Raw genomic sequence first — 15,763 nt, forward strand, 5'->3', positions numbered from 1 at the left:
GTGCCACCATATAACTACAGAATGGTTTGGGTTGGAATGGACCTTCAAAGACCATCCTGTTGAACCCCCCTGCCACAGGCAGAGACATCTTTCACAAGATCAGGTTGCTCAAAGCCCTGTTCAACCTGACCTCGAACACGTCCAGGGATGGGGTAGTCACAGCTTCTCTGGGCAACCTGTTCTGTTGTCTCATCGCCTTCACTGTGAATTCAAACTTCTTCCTTGTGTCCAATCCAAGTCTACCCTTTCTCAGTTTAAAACCATTGCCCCTTGTTTGGTCACTACAGGTAGAAAGTCCCTCCCCATCTTTCTTATCAGCCCCCTTTAAGTATTGAAAAGGTGCCATAAGGTCTCCCCGGAGCCTTCTCTTCTCCAGGCTGAACAACCCCAGCTCCCTCAGCCTGTCTTCACAGGAGAGGTGCCCGGGCTCTCTGGTCATCTCCATGGCCCTCCTCTGGACCTGCTCCAACAGGTCCACGTCCCTCTTGTGCTGGGGACCCCACGGCTGGACGCAGCTCTCCAGGTGGGGTCTCCAGAGCGGGGCAGAGGGGAGGATCATCCCCCCTCCACCCGCGCTTGGCCTATGTTGAACCTCACGAAGCTCACACGGGCCGGCACCCGAGACACCCCGACCGGCTGGTCACCCCCAGGGGACCCGGGTCAGAGCCCGCCGGCCTGTGGGGCCAGGGCGGGCCAGTGGAGGGGCAGCCGCCATCACGGGCGCCCCGGAGCCGACGGGCCGGCCGTTACCGGCCCCTCACGGCGGCGGTTAGCCCTCTCCCCACACCCCCTCGCCACCGCCCCCTCCCGGGGCGGGCCGACTCCTCTCCCCGCCCTCAGCCGCGGCGGCGCCCGGCCTCTTTGTGCCCGAGCACCGCGCTGCCCCTCCGCCCCGCCTCGCCGCGGCGCTGCCCGCTCGGCTCCGGCCGCCGCCGCTGAGGGGATCGGCGGGTCAGCCCGCCCTCGCCCTGCTGCCGGGGGGGAGCCGTCCCCGCCCCGCCGCTTTACCTCTCCCGGTCCCTCTGCCCCCGGCGCGGGTTTCTCGCCGCCCCTTCCCCCGGGCTGTCTGTCAGCCCGCCCTTCGCGCTGCCCCTCCGCGCCTGTGTCCGTCCCGTCCCCCTCCCCGGAGCTCCCTCGCCGCCGCCGGGGATGGCGCCGCTGACAGCGCCCGTTCGCGCCTGAGCCGGGAGGAGGAGGAGGAGGAGGAGAAGGAGAGATGAAGCGCTTCCAGCCCGGGGTCGCGCTGCTGCTCTCGCTGCTGTGGGAGGTGAGGTGGGCCGGGGGGGCAGCGCGGCTCTGCGGGGCTCCGGTAGCTGCGGGACGGCTGGTTCCCCCCCGGGAGGGCGGCGGCGGGGTGTGTGTGTGTGTGGGGGGGGGGGGGGGGTGTCGGCCATCAGTGGCGACCTGAAAGCCCGACGTGGGGCTGAGGGGTGAAGCCGTACCCAGCCGTGTTGGGTGGGTGGGAGGTGGTGTGACAGCGTTTATTGAAGGGTTTAGCGTCCGGGCCGGGCGGTGCGCGGTGAGGAGTGCGGGGGAGCGGCGGTGCGGGGCTACGCCAAGCCCGGCTGTGCTGGAGCCTCGGGGAGGCTGCCCGGGGGGTGCAGGAGTTAGGGGTGTCGGCAGCGACCCGGCTTTGCTTTCTCCTTAATGTTTTATTACGGGTGTGGGTGAGAAAAAAGGTTGCCTGTGGTGTGCTGGAGCCTCGGAGTAACGCGGGACCTGTAGGCAGGGGCACAAGCTTTTGGGAGCGGGCTCTCCCTTAATGAAGCGGCAAGCCCTCCAAGGGACACGAAACCGCCGCCTTTCACTTAAGGGTTAAGGGGAAGGTGTTGGTTTTTTTTTTTTTTTTTAATTTATTTATTTATTTTATTTTATTTTAAGTATCTTCTTTCCGTGGGCAGAATGTACATTGCGAGGTGGAGGTGCGGCAGCATCAGCTCAGGAGGAGCCGTGGCGGCACCGAGCAGCGTTGTTAAAACTTCTTGGAAAGGCTCCGTAGAGCAGCTTTAATAGTTACGACAAGCAAGCAAACCAAAAAAAAAAAAAAAAAAAAAAAAAATTAGCAGCTGACGCTAATTGGAGGGAGGATTTGTGCCACGCAGTTATGTCACGGGGCTGGGAAAGCAGCTCCTTTTTTAGCAGGCAGAGCCATGGGTGGTCTCTCGCTCTTTGGTTCCACCTTGGAGTTGGGTCAGGGACAGGCTGGGGGGTACGGATAACCCACCCCCGGGACAGGTTCACGGCGGGCACGCTGCCATGTGCGGCTCCCGGCGGAAGGTTTGCCACCGCTCTCCAGTCGTGGCCAGGACACGTGCGGTGGCAGCGTGCCGGGGTGACTTCGGGAACACGGGTGAGCTTGTCTTAGGTACGTCTCTACATTTACAAAGCCCAGGGGCAGCCTAGCTGAAGGTGTCGGGAGGGGTGGAGAGCTGTGTTGCCTCTGTGATGGAGCGGTTTAGACAGAAAATGAATTTATTTTTTTTTTTTAAAACAACAACATACCATCAAACCCCTACGTAGAAACTAGAGTGCTGGCTATGTAATTATTGTTTTCAGTAATGGATGTAATTCACGAAAATGATATTTACTGCAGGTTTATGCCACCTACGTAGACGAACGATCTCTGGTATGTTGCCCACTATGTCATCCAGCATCATCCCATTAAAATACTTAGATCGAAATCACCATTTAAAGTAAATAAATATAACTCTTTTCAAGTTAATTGGGCAGCATCTCATTACCCCGGCTGTAAAACTGGCCCAGAGATTGCTCCTTGACTCTGCAGAAGCTCTTCAGAAAGCATGGATGGCAAAATGTCGATTAAATGAAACGGGCACCGGTGTTTCCCAGAGGGAATTTGTTCATCTGAGGGTGTGAAAGGCTTCGCCCCTCCAGGATCTGTTTGATTAGATGTCTCTGCTCTCTAACGCGTATTCTGCTGAAAAAGATCCTGTGTGCCTGAAAAAAGTAATTTGCATAAATCCTCTTTGGATGTAGCCCATGTTGCTGTTATTTAAGCTTTTATACTGGTTTTAATTGGGGGATTTTTTTTTTCCTTTTTATTTTAATCTAGAATGCTTGTTTTGCCATCTGTTTTGGGGGATTTTTTGTTTTGTTTTGTTTTTGTAAATGCTTTAGGATACCTTTTTAAATGAGATGCTATGTAAATAGGAAGTATTACAAATTGTTTTAAGTTGTACTCTTCAGGGGGGAAAAAAAGGCCCAGAACCAAAACGCTGGGGGTTTAAATTACTGAATCGGAGACAGATGGTTGTTTAGAAGGTTTTTGGTATTTGAAACTTCTGCTGCCTTCTGCACTAACTTTCATACTGGCTATTATCTGAAATAGCCTTGTTAACAATTGGTTTAAATTTATTTGCAGCTTTGACGTGATGTTAGTTACTGTTTAACACCGCATGAGCTGAGGAATATGATTTTTCATTCAGCATTTGCAAAAGGCTTTGACTGTGATCCAAATAATGGGGGGAAGGGGGGAGCCATTTAGCCCTTCGGGGCAATTTGCGGTAATTTACTCATGTTTAAAGTTCTCCTTTCTTAAATTACCTAAAATACTAGTTGCAAGACGTTCATGTGCTTTCTGTCCGCGTGCATTCGAAAACACCGTTTCTGGTTGTGTTGAGAAAAGGAATCAACTCCTCCCCAAGTTAACGGGCGTCAAATTCAAGGTGGGTGTGAGCTGGGATGCGGGGAGACTTTCTTTGTGGCTTTCGGATCGAAGCCCGGTCGGTCACCGACGGTGCCCCGCTCCCGTGGGGAAGTGATGCTTCGCTTGTCCTGATGTAAAGGCAGAAATGGGGCTGAGGGGCAGGGGGAAGGCGCCTGTGTGTTCTGATGGGAGGTTTCACGAAGGGGACCGAAGCTGTCGCTATCGAAGCAGCATTTTACACCTAAGGAATTGCTTGATGCTAAGATGCCGGTCCTTTTTCTGGAAGAGCTTGAGATACCATCTCAGGGCTCTGGGTGTTTCTGTAATTAGCGTAGAAAAGAGGGGATCAGTTCTGAGCTTTCTTGTTTGACGAGGGTGTTCCACCATAACCACGTGATGGAAGAAAAATCTCCAACCCCAGGAGCCAGGAAACTCTGCTCTGAGATGACCTTGTTGTTAGGGGAGAAAAGCCAAAGATGCCGTGAGTTTTGGTCACAACTTAGTCACACGTGAACAGTTCAACGTGTAAGCTAAAATGAGGGACTTCTAAGGTGGATAATAATAATTGACAGGTAATTTTGGTTCTTGCAGGAAGAAATGAACGCTGTTGAACCTTCATCCATCTGTCTTTTTCCAATTAATTTGGCTGCTTGGAGGTAGCAGTGTGTTATTAACAGTAGTTGCCTGAACAGCCCCCCCCGCTTTTTCACCGGGAGCCTGGATGTCTGGTAGACCCGTAGTACCGGGGTATGGGATTTCAACATTCACAAATAGCCAGTGGTCTAACTCGTGGTTCAACTGACAGGACTGTGTTTTGTCTCCGTTTTGTATAAATAAGATGGCTCACAATTTTATGGAAGGCTTTGAGGAGGTCCTTAAAGTCATGTCTGTTCGGGGTATATATCAAGATTTTCTGCTTTTATTTCATCAGACAGCCCAAGGGCTTCGGCTGTCTGAGCTTAAATGTGACTTTAATGAGTGGTGTTGTCTTTGGGATGGGGAAAAAATAAAACAAGCAGTCTCCCTGTCCCCTTGATGATGAAGTGAGCTTATTTTCAGCCTGAATGAGGGCACCAGAGTGTCACTGAGGGCACTCGGTGCTTCTCAGATGGAGCGCTGGATCTCTCTGCTGCTGGCTGGAGGAGACCTGGGTGGCTGAAGCTCAGCTCGAGGATGGGGAGGCTCAATTCAAAGACGGGAAGGATGAACAGAGCTGTTTAAGCCCGGTAGAGGACCCTACCTGTGCTGCAGTGGTAATTAAATAAGGTGTTTTATTGTTGTAGCTTGCTGGATAGCCTCAAGTTTCAACACTGGTGGATACTTTTATGTGCCTAAGCTTCTGGTTGGCCCATATGGTGTGTCCAGAGGAACCTAGGAGCTAATGCAACCGCCTGAATAATATTTAAAGTCAAACTTTTTAGTGCTCTGTATTAAGATAAGCTGAGACCTGTGGTAGTGGCTGTAGGTGGCACGAGATGTGGGTGAGAATCCCACCACAAAGGTTTCCACGTGGCTATACAAAATTTAGATCATTGCTTTGGGAAATACTAGGCATTGGTATTTCTACCCACTCAGTTTCTCATTGCTAAGAATTATAATGTGGAAGCCAATAGAAATACTGATAACTGGATGGCTGGAAAAAAGCGATCGATATAGTCCTCCTCTTGTTAATTTGTCTGATGAAAGATGCTACAAAAGAATCAAGTGCTTTTTTTTTTTTTTAAAAAAAAAAAAAGAGCGAAAGAATGGACATGTCGTATGAACAGCAAAATGTGTTATCTTGAAATAAAATTCAAACACTCCTGACAGTCTGTCTTACAAGATTTGTTTAAATAAAAGCAAAGTTGGCTAGTGCTTCTTAGTCGAGTAACTGCTGTGTGGAGCTTTTTAGTATTATTTTTGTAAGTGGACTTCAAGAGGACAGATTTTAGCAAATAAGAGAGACTTAAAATCTCTGTCCTTCATGAAGAGATTTGTTGTGGGTTTTTTTCCAAACCCTTGAAGAAGCAAGCACATTAAGATGGGCAAAACCACCAGCGTTAAAGAAAAGAAAAAAACCACCACATTTTGGGTATAATAGGCACAGGTAGAGTTGGAGAAGTTGTGAGGATTATGGGGAATCCCTCCCCCTACCCCACTTTCTGGTGTTTTTTTCTGTCTCTTAGCTGTCAGGTTTTACTTTATATATGTATTATACATATACAATACATATATTGTATATGTATTATATGTACCCTTGAATGTGCGAATGTGCATGCACACCAGGGGGGTTGTCTCTATGATGTCCCTCTCTGTGGAATCCCACCGATACTGTCCTATTGATGTTATAACTCCTGCGGGTGTTGCATCAGTGGGTGGTGGAAAGAATCCTGTCTATCCCAAAAATTCTGGAAGGGGTTTGTTAGTGTAGATAGAATCGTAGAATCGTCTAGGTTGGAAGAGACCCCCGGGATCATCGAGTCCAACCATCTACCCTACTCTACAAAGTTCTCCCCTACACCATATCCCCCAACACCACATCTAAACGGCTCTTAAACACATCCAGGGATGGTGACTCAACCCCCTCCCTGGGCAGCCTATTCCAATGCCCGACCACTCTTTCTGTGAAAAATTCTTTCCTAATGTTCAGTCTAAACCTACCCTGCTGGAGCTTGAATCTGTTCCCTCTTGTTCTATCACTGTTTGCTTGTGAGAAGAGACCAGCGCCAACCTCTCTACAATGTCCTTTCAAGTAGTTGTAGAGAGTGATGAGGTCTCCCCTCAGCCTCCTCTTCCTCATACTAAACAGTCCCAGATGTGTCCACTAACCCTCTCCTGGTTGTTAGTTTTAGTTATGTAAGGGTTTAGCAGTTTAAATGATTTTTGGTGGCTTTTTTTTTTTTTTTCTTCACCCTCTTGCAGGCAGTTGGAAAGCAGTTATTGCGTTGCTGAGTGAAGGCAGGAAAGAGCTTACTTAACGATTTACAGTTTGGGGGATCCAACTGGTGCTGGCAAGTCTTCCCTGCCTCTTGACAGCAGCGAGATGGGCTGTGATTTCCAGGCGGGAGGACGGAGCTTGCACACTTTTCTCACTTTGCTCCTGCCGAGGAGGAGAAGACGGATTCGTGTTCTCTGTGGGAAGGGAGCGGTGGCCGAGTGCCATTTCCATCCTCTAAGGGGAGGTGCGAATAGCTACGTGGTGATTTTTTGGTTTTTTTTTTCATCGGAAAAAGCATCTATAAAAACTGATTATATATATATATTTTTATTTTTTTTTTAAGCTGTCAAAAATGTTTAGCACCTTTCTCCGTAAAAGGGAAGTCCTCTGACTCTCTTTTATCTCGGTACTTCCCACTCAACTAATGCAGGTGTCTGGAAGGATGTGTTAAACTTGACTAAAGCGAGCCTTGAGACTTCAGCTGCTCTTTGAAAATTCATTTAGCTAAAATCTGTGATAAAAGGCTCAGTGGAAGCTCTCTTTGGTTTAATGCAAATTTATTTTGGTTTACTCCACTAGAAGGAAGCTTAGGAAAACTGGAATGAGCGTGCCCACGTATAGGTTAGCCCTGCTCGTCTGTGTAGGCTGAGTTTACAGGCAAGAACAGATTAATGCCTGAGCTTATGCTACGGAATTTAAAGTGAAAATATTTTATTTCTCGCTGAGACAAGGTGGCTACCGATGTACTTCAGATCTGTTGTGATATAAAGTAAAATCCATATAAACTAAAAAAAAAAAAAATACAGAAAGGTAGCATTTTTAAATTTTTAAGCCTAACTTTTGAAGATGCTGCATCGCTTTGTATCCTCAGCAATGCAGCTGTCTCCACAGTTTTTGTGCCTTACTGAAGACTTTGGTGAAATCCTGTTGGGGTTTATTCTGGCAAACGCAAACTTTCTTCTGACAAACAAGAGGCAAAGCCTTTCGAAAGCAATCGGTTTTATTCTTTGCTCAAAAAGTGCCTTTTGGGCAAGGAATCTTAGGTCTGTCTGAGGGCTGGGGACACAGCCTGGGACCGTGGGCATTAAACAGCACTTCCAAGACAAGGGAGAGATAGTCTTAAATAGTAGTAATCCATGAGATGAAATACCATGCCTGGTATTTCAAGGGAGCATGAGAGGGGAGTCTGGGTTTGTTGAATGCTGTCTTTTTTATTTTTATTTTTTTAACTTTTTGAGAATAATGTATCGTGACAGGTTTCTCACATATTAAGTGGAAAAGTTTTCACTGCTGAGTTAAAAATGTCTTTCTTCTCAAGTGTGTCTTCAGCTTCACACTAAATAGGTGTTAACCCGTGTTTTAAATAACTCGACTAAAAAATCTCTTCCTCTTTCTCAATGACTCAGCTTTCAGTCTGGTGGATTTTTTTTTTATTTTTTTTTTTTTAGAAGGAAAGGAATTAGCAAGAAGTGGTTTCTGATCTGTGCCTGATCCAATGCAGGGGTGGGCTGTTGCTGGCAAGGGTGGTCCCTAACCCCTCGTTCTGCTGGCTGTGTGCTGGCCTCAGGTCTAGTCACTATGTGGCTGTGGAGGAATCAGATCAACCCACTGACGCTATGGAAGACTAAGCCACCAAAAAGAGGATGGGGAAAAAATTGAGAGGGTAACAGTTTTCCGTTGGTTCAGCAGAAGTTCGTGCAGTGGTAGCGTCACGAAACTTGGTGCAAGGGAGGAGAAGGGAATGTATGTTTTGGAGCGGGACCACCCATTTTGGTAGCATGCTTGTTTTGGTTCGTTAGATGCCACCTAATGAGAGTTACAGCACAGACAATACCACATTTGCAACAAAGAAGCTCCTATGGATCTTTTCCATGCAATACTAGAAGGGAAAAGTAGCTGAGTCTGTTTCTTGTTTTCCCCTGAAAGATGCTGTTAGCTAAGACTAACTTCTCCAGATGGTGTCCTGTTGTTTTCCCACATCATTCACCAAGTGTCCATCGGAGCAGAAGTTCTGAACCTGCAGCTAAAGACCTCCTCAGCCTTTCCTGTCTGAGGGTTGTGGCTGGAGACCATACCCCCAGGGAAGGTCCACCATCAGCTGCAATGCAGCAGGGACCACTCTTCTCTAGTCTGGCTGGTGGGTACCTGTGAACCCAGCAGTCTTCCCGCCTGCCATTCCCTCTATGCCTCGTGTTTGGAGGTCTGAAAAAAAAGAACTGACCCACTTTGGCTGCATCCCTGTCATTGGAAGTGACCATGAAGTGATCTGCACCTTAGGGTCAAAGATCAATGAGAGTGGAGAGCGGCTGTTTTTGGAGGGTGCTTAAGCAGGGTGGTGGGAGAGTGCCCTGACTCCAGCCCTGCCTGCACTTGAGCCCTCTGCAAGCAGCCTGTTCCTTCTGGGTAGGAATGATGGTGTGCCAGTTGGCTTGGTCTCCCGCCTCTGATGTTGGTGGGCATCATGCAACTAAATAGCTGGCAGTAGTTTTGAGGGTGGGTCCTTCCTTCTCAGGTCTTGTGCTGGTGGAATTAGAGGTGAGGATCATGGACTCCAAGTATGCAGCCCGTACCTGTACAGATCTGTCTTTCCAACATACTAAGTTAAGGCAAGTACGTTTAATGTATTTTTATGCCTTTCTAGTTTCATGAATTCCAGTCTGTTTGGATCTTCCCTCAGAGGAGGAAGAACTGCAGAACCCTGGAATTAAGTTAAGATGAGAGGAAGGGGAGTTGGACTAGATGATCTCTATGGTTCCTTCCAACTCTAAAAATTCAGTGAAATTCAGTGAAGGTGAGCATGTGGGAGGGTGGCAGAGGTGTCATTGATGGCAGACTGAAGACCATGGGCAGCATGTGTTTCAAGAGCCTTATACTTGATGTGAGAGGAGTGTTTTGTTGCCCATGTTCATCTTCTTGGGGCTCAATGGCACTGCCACCCAAGGGAAGGCGATGCTTTTGTAGACCTACTCTGCTTAGCTTGGTGTTGGCAGCAGTGGTAGACTTGTGCTACCATGGGGTTAAGAGCTGGTAGTGTGCCTGTGACCTAGGAGGTTTAAATCTTCAAGAAATTAGGAGCCAGTGGCTGTAGTAGCAAAGGCAGACTTGTATTAATTGCTGTGAACTTGATTTTTTGCTGGCGTAGTTGTGTCTGTTTGCACACCTGATGGATGTAGGTAGGCTGGTGAAATTCTTTTGTGTGTCCTGGCCTGAGTCTATATTTCTCCCTTTCTGGACAGGAGACACACCTTACCTAACCAGAGAAGTTTAGTTGTTTATACCACACTGGTTTTAGTACAATCCCTTTAGTGTAGACACAATAGATTGGAATGAAAGTACTTGTACTGCACAGTGACTCCTGTTTAGGCACGACGACGTGATAACGGACAGTGTAGCAGTCTCTACCTGGGGAATTGCCCAGGTGTAATGCAGTGTTTAATTTCTCCCAATTTTATTAAACCTCTTCACTGAAGTGGATAGAAAACCTTTTTGCCGGGCAAATTCTTTTTAGCTTTCCCTGCAATACCTCTGAACGCAGGCACTTCTCGATGTGGCGGGTGACTGTAAGCTCTTGGTGCAAGAACCAGGCAAGGATTAGTCAAGCAAGGGTTTTCTTTCATTTCTGCTCCTTGGAGTTAAAAACATATTGCTCATCGCTTACATATAATTATGTTAATCCTGGTGTAGGTGAGATCCAGGAATTCGCTGCCTGGCTCTCTGACAGTGCGAGTTTCCAGCTCGGGAACCTATTTCCCCACGTTTGGAGCAGTGGGTTCAGCCTGGTATAGGAATAGTGATGGGTGTAAAAGTCCACCTTCATTTGTTCAAACGCCACTAAGTTTGGCAGGATTTTTCATATGGCCTCTTAGATGGTTTGCTTTGCTTTTTAAGCTCTTTGACACGAGCTGCTCCTATCTTGAGCGCTGTCTTCTCTATCCCAAAGAAATAACCCCAATGAGAATCGTGATTTTCAATGGTTTGAGCAGCAGTGGTGCTGAGGACGCCTGCTAGTCCCGAGCTATCAGCAGTGCCGTCATGATGGGCACTAACATGTGCAGAGGGTTTTTGCATGATGAACCCCGATTCTGCTCCAATCTGCTTTTTCGACTGAGGCAACTCGCATCTCCGGGCTGTCATACAGAAGTAATAATAGCTTACGGGATTGGGTTAAACCTCTTCAGAACTGGGTCATCATGTAGTTTGAGATAGTGTAATATAACATTAAGCTGCTTCATTATTTTTATTTTTTTTTTTTCTATAGCTTAAACGCTATCAGTCTTTATTCCCAAACGCGTGCACATGTCCTCCTGCATAAAGCATATTGTGCCGTGCTAAGGCCGGGGGTTTGCTTGCGTGTTGCTTGGGATGAGCTGTATTTCTAGGGAAACTGGGCAGCAGAGGAGGCAGTAAGTGCCAAACAATGGCCAAAAACTAGCAGTTGTGTAACCCTGAGAAAAAGCTTTGGGTTTGAGTGTCATTTGGAAGAGGTGGCCAGCAGGTCACGGGAGGTGATTCTGCCCCTCTGCTCTGGTGAGGCCCCACCTGGAGTGCTGTGTCCAGCTTTGGAGTCCTCAACACAGGAAGGACATGGACCTGTTGGAACGGGTCCAGCAGAGGGCCACGAAGATGATCAGAGGGATGGAGCACCTCTCCTGTGAAGACAGGCTGAGAGAGTTGGTGGTGTTCAGGCTGGAGAAGAGAAGGCTCCAGGGAGACCTTATAGCAGCCTTCCAGTACCTGAAGGGGCTACAGGAGAGATGGGGAGGGACTCTTTATCAGGGAGTGAAGTGACAGGGCAAGGGGTAATGGTTTTAAACTGGAAGAGGGGAGGATTTAGATTAGGTGCTAGGGAGAAATTCTCTACTGTGAGGGGGGCCAGTTTTCTTTACAGTTTTGGGGCCAGTCTTGTTTAATATCTTTATTGGTGATCTGGATAAGGGGATTGGGTGCACCCTCAGCAAGTTTGCAGATGACACCAAGCTAGGTGGGAGTGTTGATCTGCTTCAGGGTCAGCAGGCTCTACGGAGGAATCTGGACAGGTTGGATCATTGGGCCAAGGCCAATGGGATGAGGTTTAATAAGGCCAAGTGCCGGGTCCTGCATTTCAGTCACAAAAACCTCAGGCAACGCTACAGGCTTGGGGCAGAGTGGCTGGAGCTGCCCGGCAGAAAAGGACCTGGGGGTGTTGGTGGCCAGCCGGCTGAACATGAGCCAGCAGTGTGCCCAGGTGGTCAAGGCCAACGTCATCCTGGCCTGTGTCAGGAACAGCGTGGCCAGCAGGAGTAGGGCAGTGATGGTGCCTCTGTACTGGGCACTGGTGAGGCCTCACCTCGAGTGCTGTGTTCAGTTCTGGGCCCCTCACTACAGGAAGGACATTGAGCTGCTGGAGCGTGTCCAGAGGACAGCCACCAAGCTGGTGGGGGGTCTGGAGAACAAGTCATATGAGGAGAGGCTGAGGGAACTGGGCATGTTTAGTTTGGAGAAGAGGAGGCTGAGGGGAGACCTCATTGCCCTCTACAACTCCCTGAAAGGAGGTTGTAGAGAGGTGGGTGTTGGCCCCTTCTCCCAAGGGAATAATGACAGGACCAGAGGAAATGGTCTGAAGTTGGGGCAGGGGAGGTTTAGATTAGATATTAGGAAGAATGACTTTACTGAGAGGGTGGTCAGGCACTGGAACAGCCTGCCCAGGGAGGTGGTGGAGTCGCCATCCCTGGAGGTATTTAAGAAATGTATAGACATGGCACTCCAAAAATATTCTGTGATTCTGGGGGTGAGACACGAACAGGTTGCCCAGAGAAGCTGTGGCTGCCCCATCCCTGGAGGGGTTCAAGACCAGGCTGGATGGGGCTTTGAGCAACCTGGTCTGGTGGGAGGTGTCCCTGCCCATGGCAGGGGGGTTGGAACTGGATGATCTTTAAGGTCCCTTCCAACTCTAACCATTCTATGATTCTAGGTGAATTGAGATCAAAGTCGTTACTTTGCTCTGTCTTCCATTCCTTTGGTATTTACAGAACTAGGACTTGGCTTTTTAGCAGTGTGAATGCCTTGCTGTTGAGGGGCTTCACGGTTTTGGATTTTTCCCTTAATGGCAGCAGCGCACGGCTAGCTGAGCTTAACGATGAACTCAGTGTGGTAATAGAAAAGTGTCCCAGTATTCGCAGGTGACCTACAGATAGCGGAGGCTGTATTTTCTGAAATTCAGGACTTAAATTGTGCTGCTCACTTATTGCAGGTGACACTTTTGATGCTGGCTTATTAAAGCACTAGGTGAACGTTAGTAAATTGGGTCTCGTTACACCCTGCAGCTGGCAATTGTCTGGCTAGATGTTCACAGTGTTCCTAGAAGGCATCGGATGAGATCCTGAAAATGCTCTAGGAGATGCAATGGGGTATGCCCAAAATCTTCCAGTGGGGGAAACTTTCCGGAATGGCTCTGCTGAGCCACGCTGCCAGCTCCCCATGTGTGCGCCTCTCATGAGGTGCCTTGCAGGAACCCCTTTTGGTTGCAGCTTCACCCGGCATTCCCTGTGCATGGGAAAACTGCGGGCATGGCCGTGGCGCAAAGCCAGGAGCATTTGGATTAAGCTTGTTTTAATTCTGTAGTAATCTTGACCTCCTATTTTTATTAAAGCCCGAATCCTGGGCCCCTTCCAAAGCCCATTAAAAGTCAATGGAGACATCCCACTTGCTTCTAGCGAGTGCTGGGTCAGGCTGCACAGAGGGTGCTGGGCACCTTTGACTTTGGCATCTCAACCGAGGTGATCTCCACTCCGTGCATCTTCGGGAACCGTGCACGCAGGGGCATTTGTGCCTCCCCCGGCCTGAAGGTAGGTGTTTATACAATGCTGTTTCTGAAAAGCTGGGTTGCTTAAGTCAGCTTGAGTTGTGGCTCATCCACGTACCTGCTGGTGCAGCTCTCCATGGGGAAGGAGCTACTTCAGCCGGCCGTGGTCGCCCTCCGTGTTGCATAAGGAGAAGAGCATCGTCGTGATTATGTAAAAGAGATTATGTAACTGGGTAATTTGGTAATCGCCTCTCCGGTGAGCGCTAAGAATAGCTTGTGAATATGCATTTATTTCTGTGATAGCCATCCACAGTGATTAAGGGCTGGAAACTGTGGGTGCCGGGTGGCGGCGCGTTTGCGCTGAGGCTCCCCAGCTCCCTCACCCCTGTGCCTCTCTGGTGAGACATCTCAGCTCCTGTTCCCCTTGCCCAATAGCAGGTACGGTGAAGGTATAAAAATGCTCCGACTGTAAGTTGTCTTGGCTCTTGATGAACCTGATGTTAGGTCCTGGTCTGATTTTTCTGTTGGGTTCTCACACTGGCGCTAGCTGTTGATGGCATCCTCACGATGGTGTGCACTTGTGGAGGAGGAAACACTTGTTGCTTCTCCATGAATTGAGGCTCTTTTTGATTTCTCTTGCTTCCCAGAGTATCTTTTTTTTTTTTTTTTTTTCATGCTGAAGTTGCCAGTACCCCCTGTGAGGTGTCTGGGGGGGTGCTGGGCAAATTCCAGGATCCTGGTGAGGAGCAAGGAGCCTCCTGGGCTGCTTTGAGATTACTGAGAAGACCACGTGTGTTTCAGATTGGTCTCTGCTCCGTGGGTTTGTCCCTCACTTGCAGAGGGGAAGGTGACTCACAAAAAAAATAGGGTGCAGGCAAAGCCAGCGAGAGCTCCCATAGTGCTAATTGGAAGTCTTCAGGGAGAAACTGGAGAGGAGATGGGTGCCATTCCGTGCAGTCTCTTAGCCCTGAGAAGGTTGTGCAGGGGTGAGCTAAGGATAGCTCGGGAGAAGGTGGGAAGGAGGGGAGAGGAAGCGAGCAAAAGGAACTCTCTGAGCGCTGGTGATTCATCTGGGAACATCAATCCTGGCTCTGAACGTTTCTGCATTTCTCAGCTTGACTGCTGGAGTCTGGGCAGCTGCTAGGTTGGGTTTTTGGTTTTGGTTTGTGGTTTTTGTTTTTTTTTTCCTGGCTTCCCCTGTTCTTGCTTTTTTGGGTTTTTAGTTTTCCCCCCCATAAACTGTCCTGAAGGTATAGTCGCCACCTCTTCTTGTTACTCCAGCCACAACGTCTTCTCTACCTTGAATTGCTGTATTGGCTCCTCGTCTCTTGGTGCCTGATGCTCAAGCTGTTTAACCTTATCTCCAAGCTGCCACATAATCGCCTCTCCACCTACAGCTCTGACCTGGTTTCTTCCTCCTGGCCATGCTTGGACCATCATTCCTCCCTTCTTAGCTTAGAATGGCTTTCTTCTCTCCTTTGCATGTTATTGAATTAATGATTTGCAGTGGTTTCCACTTCCTTGGCTGCTGAGTCCCTGTTCTCTTCTAAAATGCTTGAGCTTTTTCTATACTTGCCTCTTCTCTTTCTTTTCTAGGATTTCTTCAGTCCCATCTATGATTCAGCCCTGGCACATCCACTTCCCACATGGACTTTGCCTCTCCCATCATTTCTTTAGTTTCCCCTGTTTGCAAAGGGAAAGACCGTACCATCTGCACTTAAAAATGCCCTGTAAATTCACTTCTCACGTGTTGTGAGTGTGTTTAAAAAAAAAAAAAAAAAGAATTAAAAATCCTTTCTACTAGAAAGAAATGCAGATCTCCATCCTGTCCCTTTTGCTTGAATATGTTTCCTTGCATGCCTTTTCTCCTTTTTGTGTGTTGGACTAAATATTTGAAGGTTGGGCTTGCTGCTTTTCCCTGGAATTCCATTTGCAGCATGGGTGACGTGATGTACAGACCCTTTCTCCTTGGTATTTATGCCTCCTCTTTTTAGTAGAGCATCAAGCCTGGAATAGGCTGCTGTTAGGTCAAAGGCGTGTTAGGGGAATGGTTTTAATAAACATATGGTTGTTGCGTAATGTAGATGGAAAGTAGGCAGAGGAGACTGCATGTGCAGTAAGCTTTCTGTGAACTGTAGAGAACATGGGCAGGCGCAGGCCGTGGATAATATCAAATTATTATTGATAGCATGTAAATTCTCAGCTGTTTAATGGACTTATTTTTTTTTCAAATTACACACCTGGAAAAAGATGTGATTAAAGTTTGGAGTTTTTGTGCAAGAGCATGTGAGGATGCTTCAGGGTTGTCGCGGGAGCTTCTGTAACGTGAAAACTGTTTAATTTGCAGCTGTGCAGATACATTAAGAATAATCCTAACAGGACTGATAGGCATGTGTGA

At 48.4% G+C, this 15,763-nt stretch overlaps 1 protein-coding gene across 1 annotated transcript in view; it reads left to right on the plus strand.

Moving 5' to 3' along the window:
- The first annotated feature begins 924 nt into the window (after nucleotides 1-924).
- VOPP1 (VOPP1 WW domain binding protein) overlaps nucleotides 925-15,763 on the plus strand; it is a 74,253-nt gene continuing 59,414 nt past the window's right edge. Inside the window, exon 1 of the mRNA XM_074146694.1 lies at nucleotides 925-1,267. Coding sequence (XP_074002795.1) covers nucleotides 1,217-1,267 — 51 coding nt within the window. The 5' untranslated portion in view covers nucleotides 925-1,216. The remainder of the gene's footprint in view (nucleotides 1,268-15,763) is intronic.

Source organism: Numenius arquata, chromosome 4, assembly GCF_964106895.1.
Source record: "Numenius arquata chromosome 4, bNumArq3.hap1.1, whole genome shotgun sequence".
Lineage (NCBI taxonomy): Eukaryota > Metazoa > Chordata > Aves > Charadriiformes > Scolopacidae > Numenius > Numenius arquata.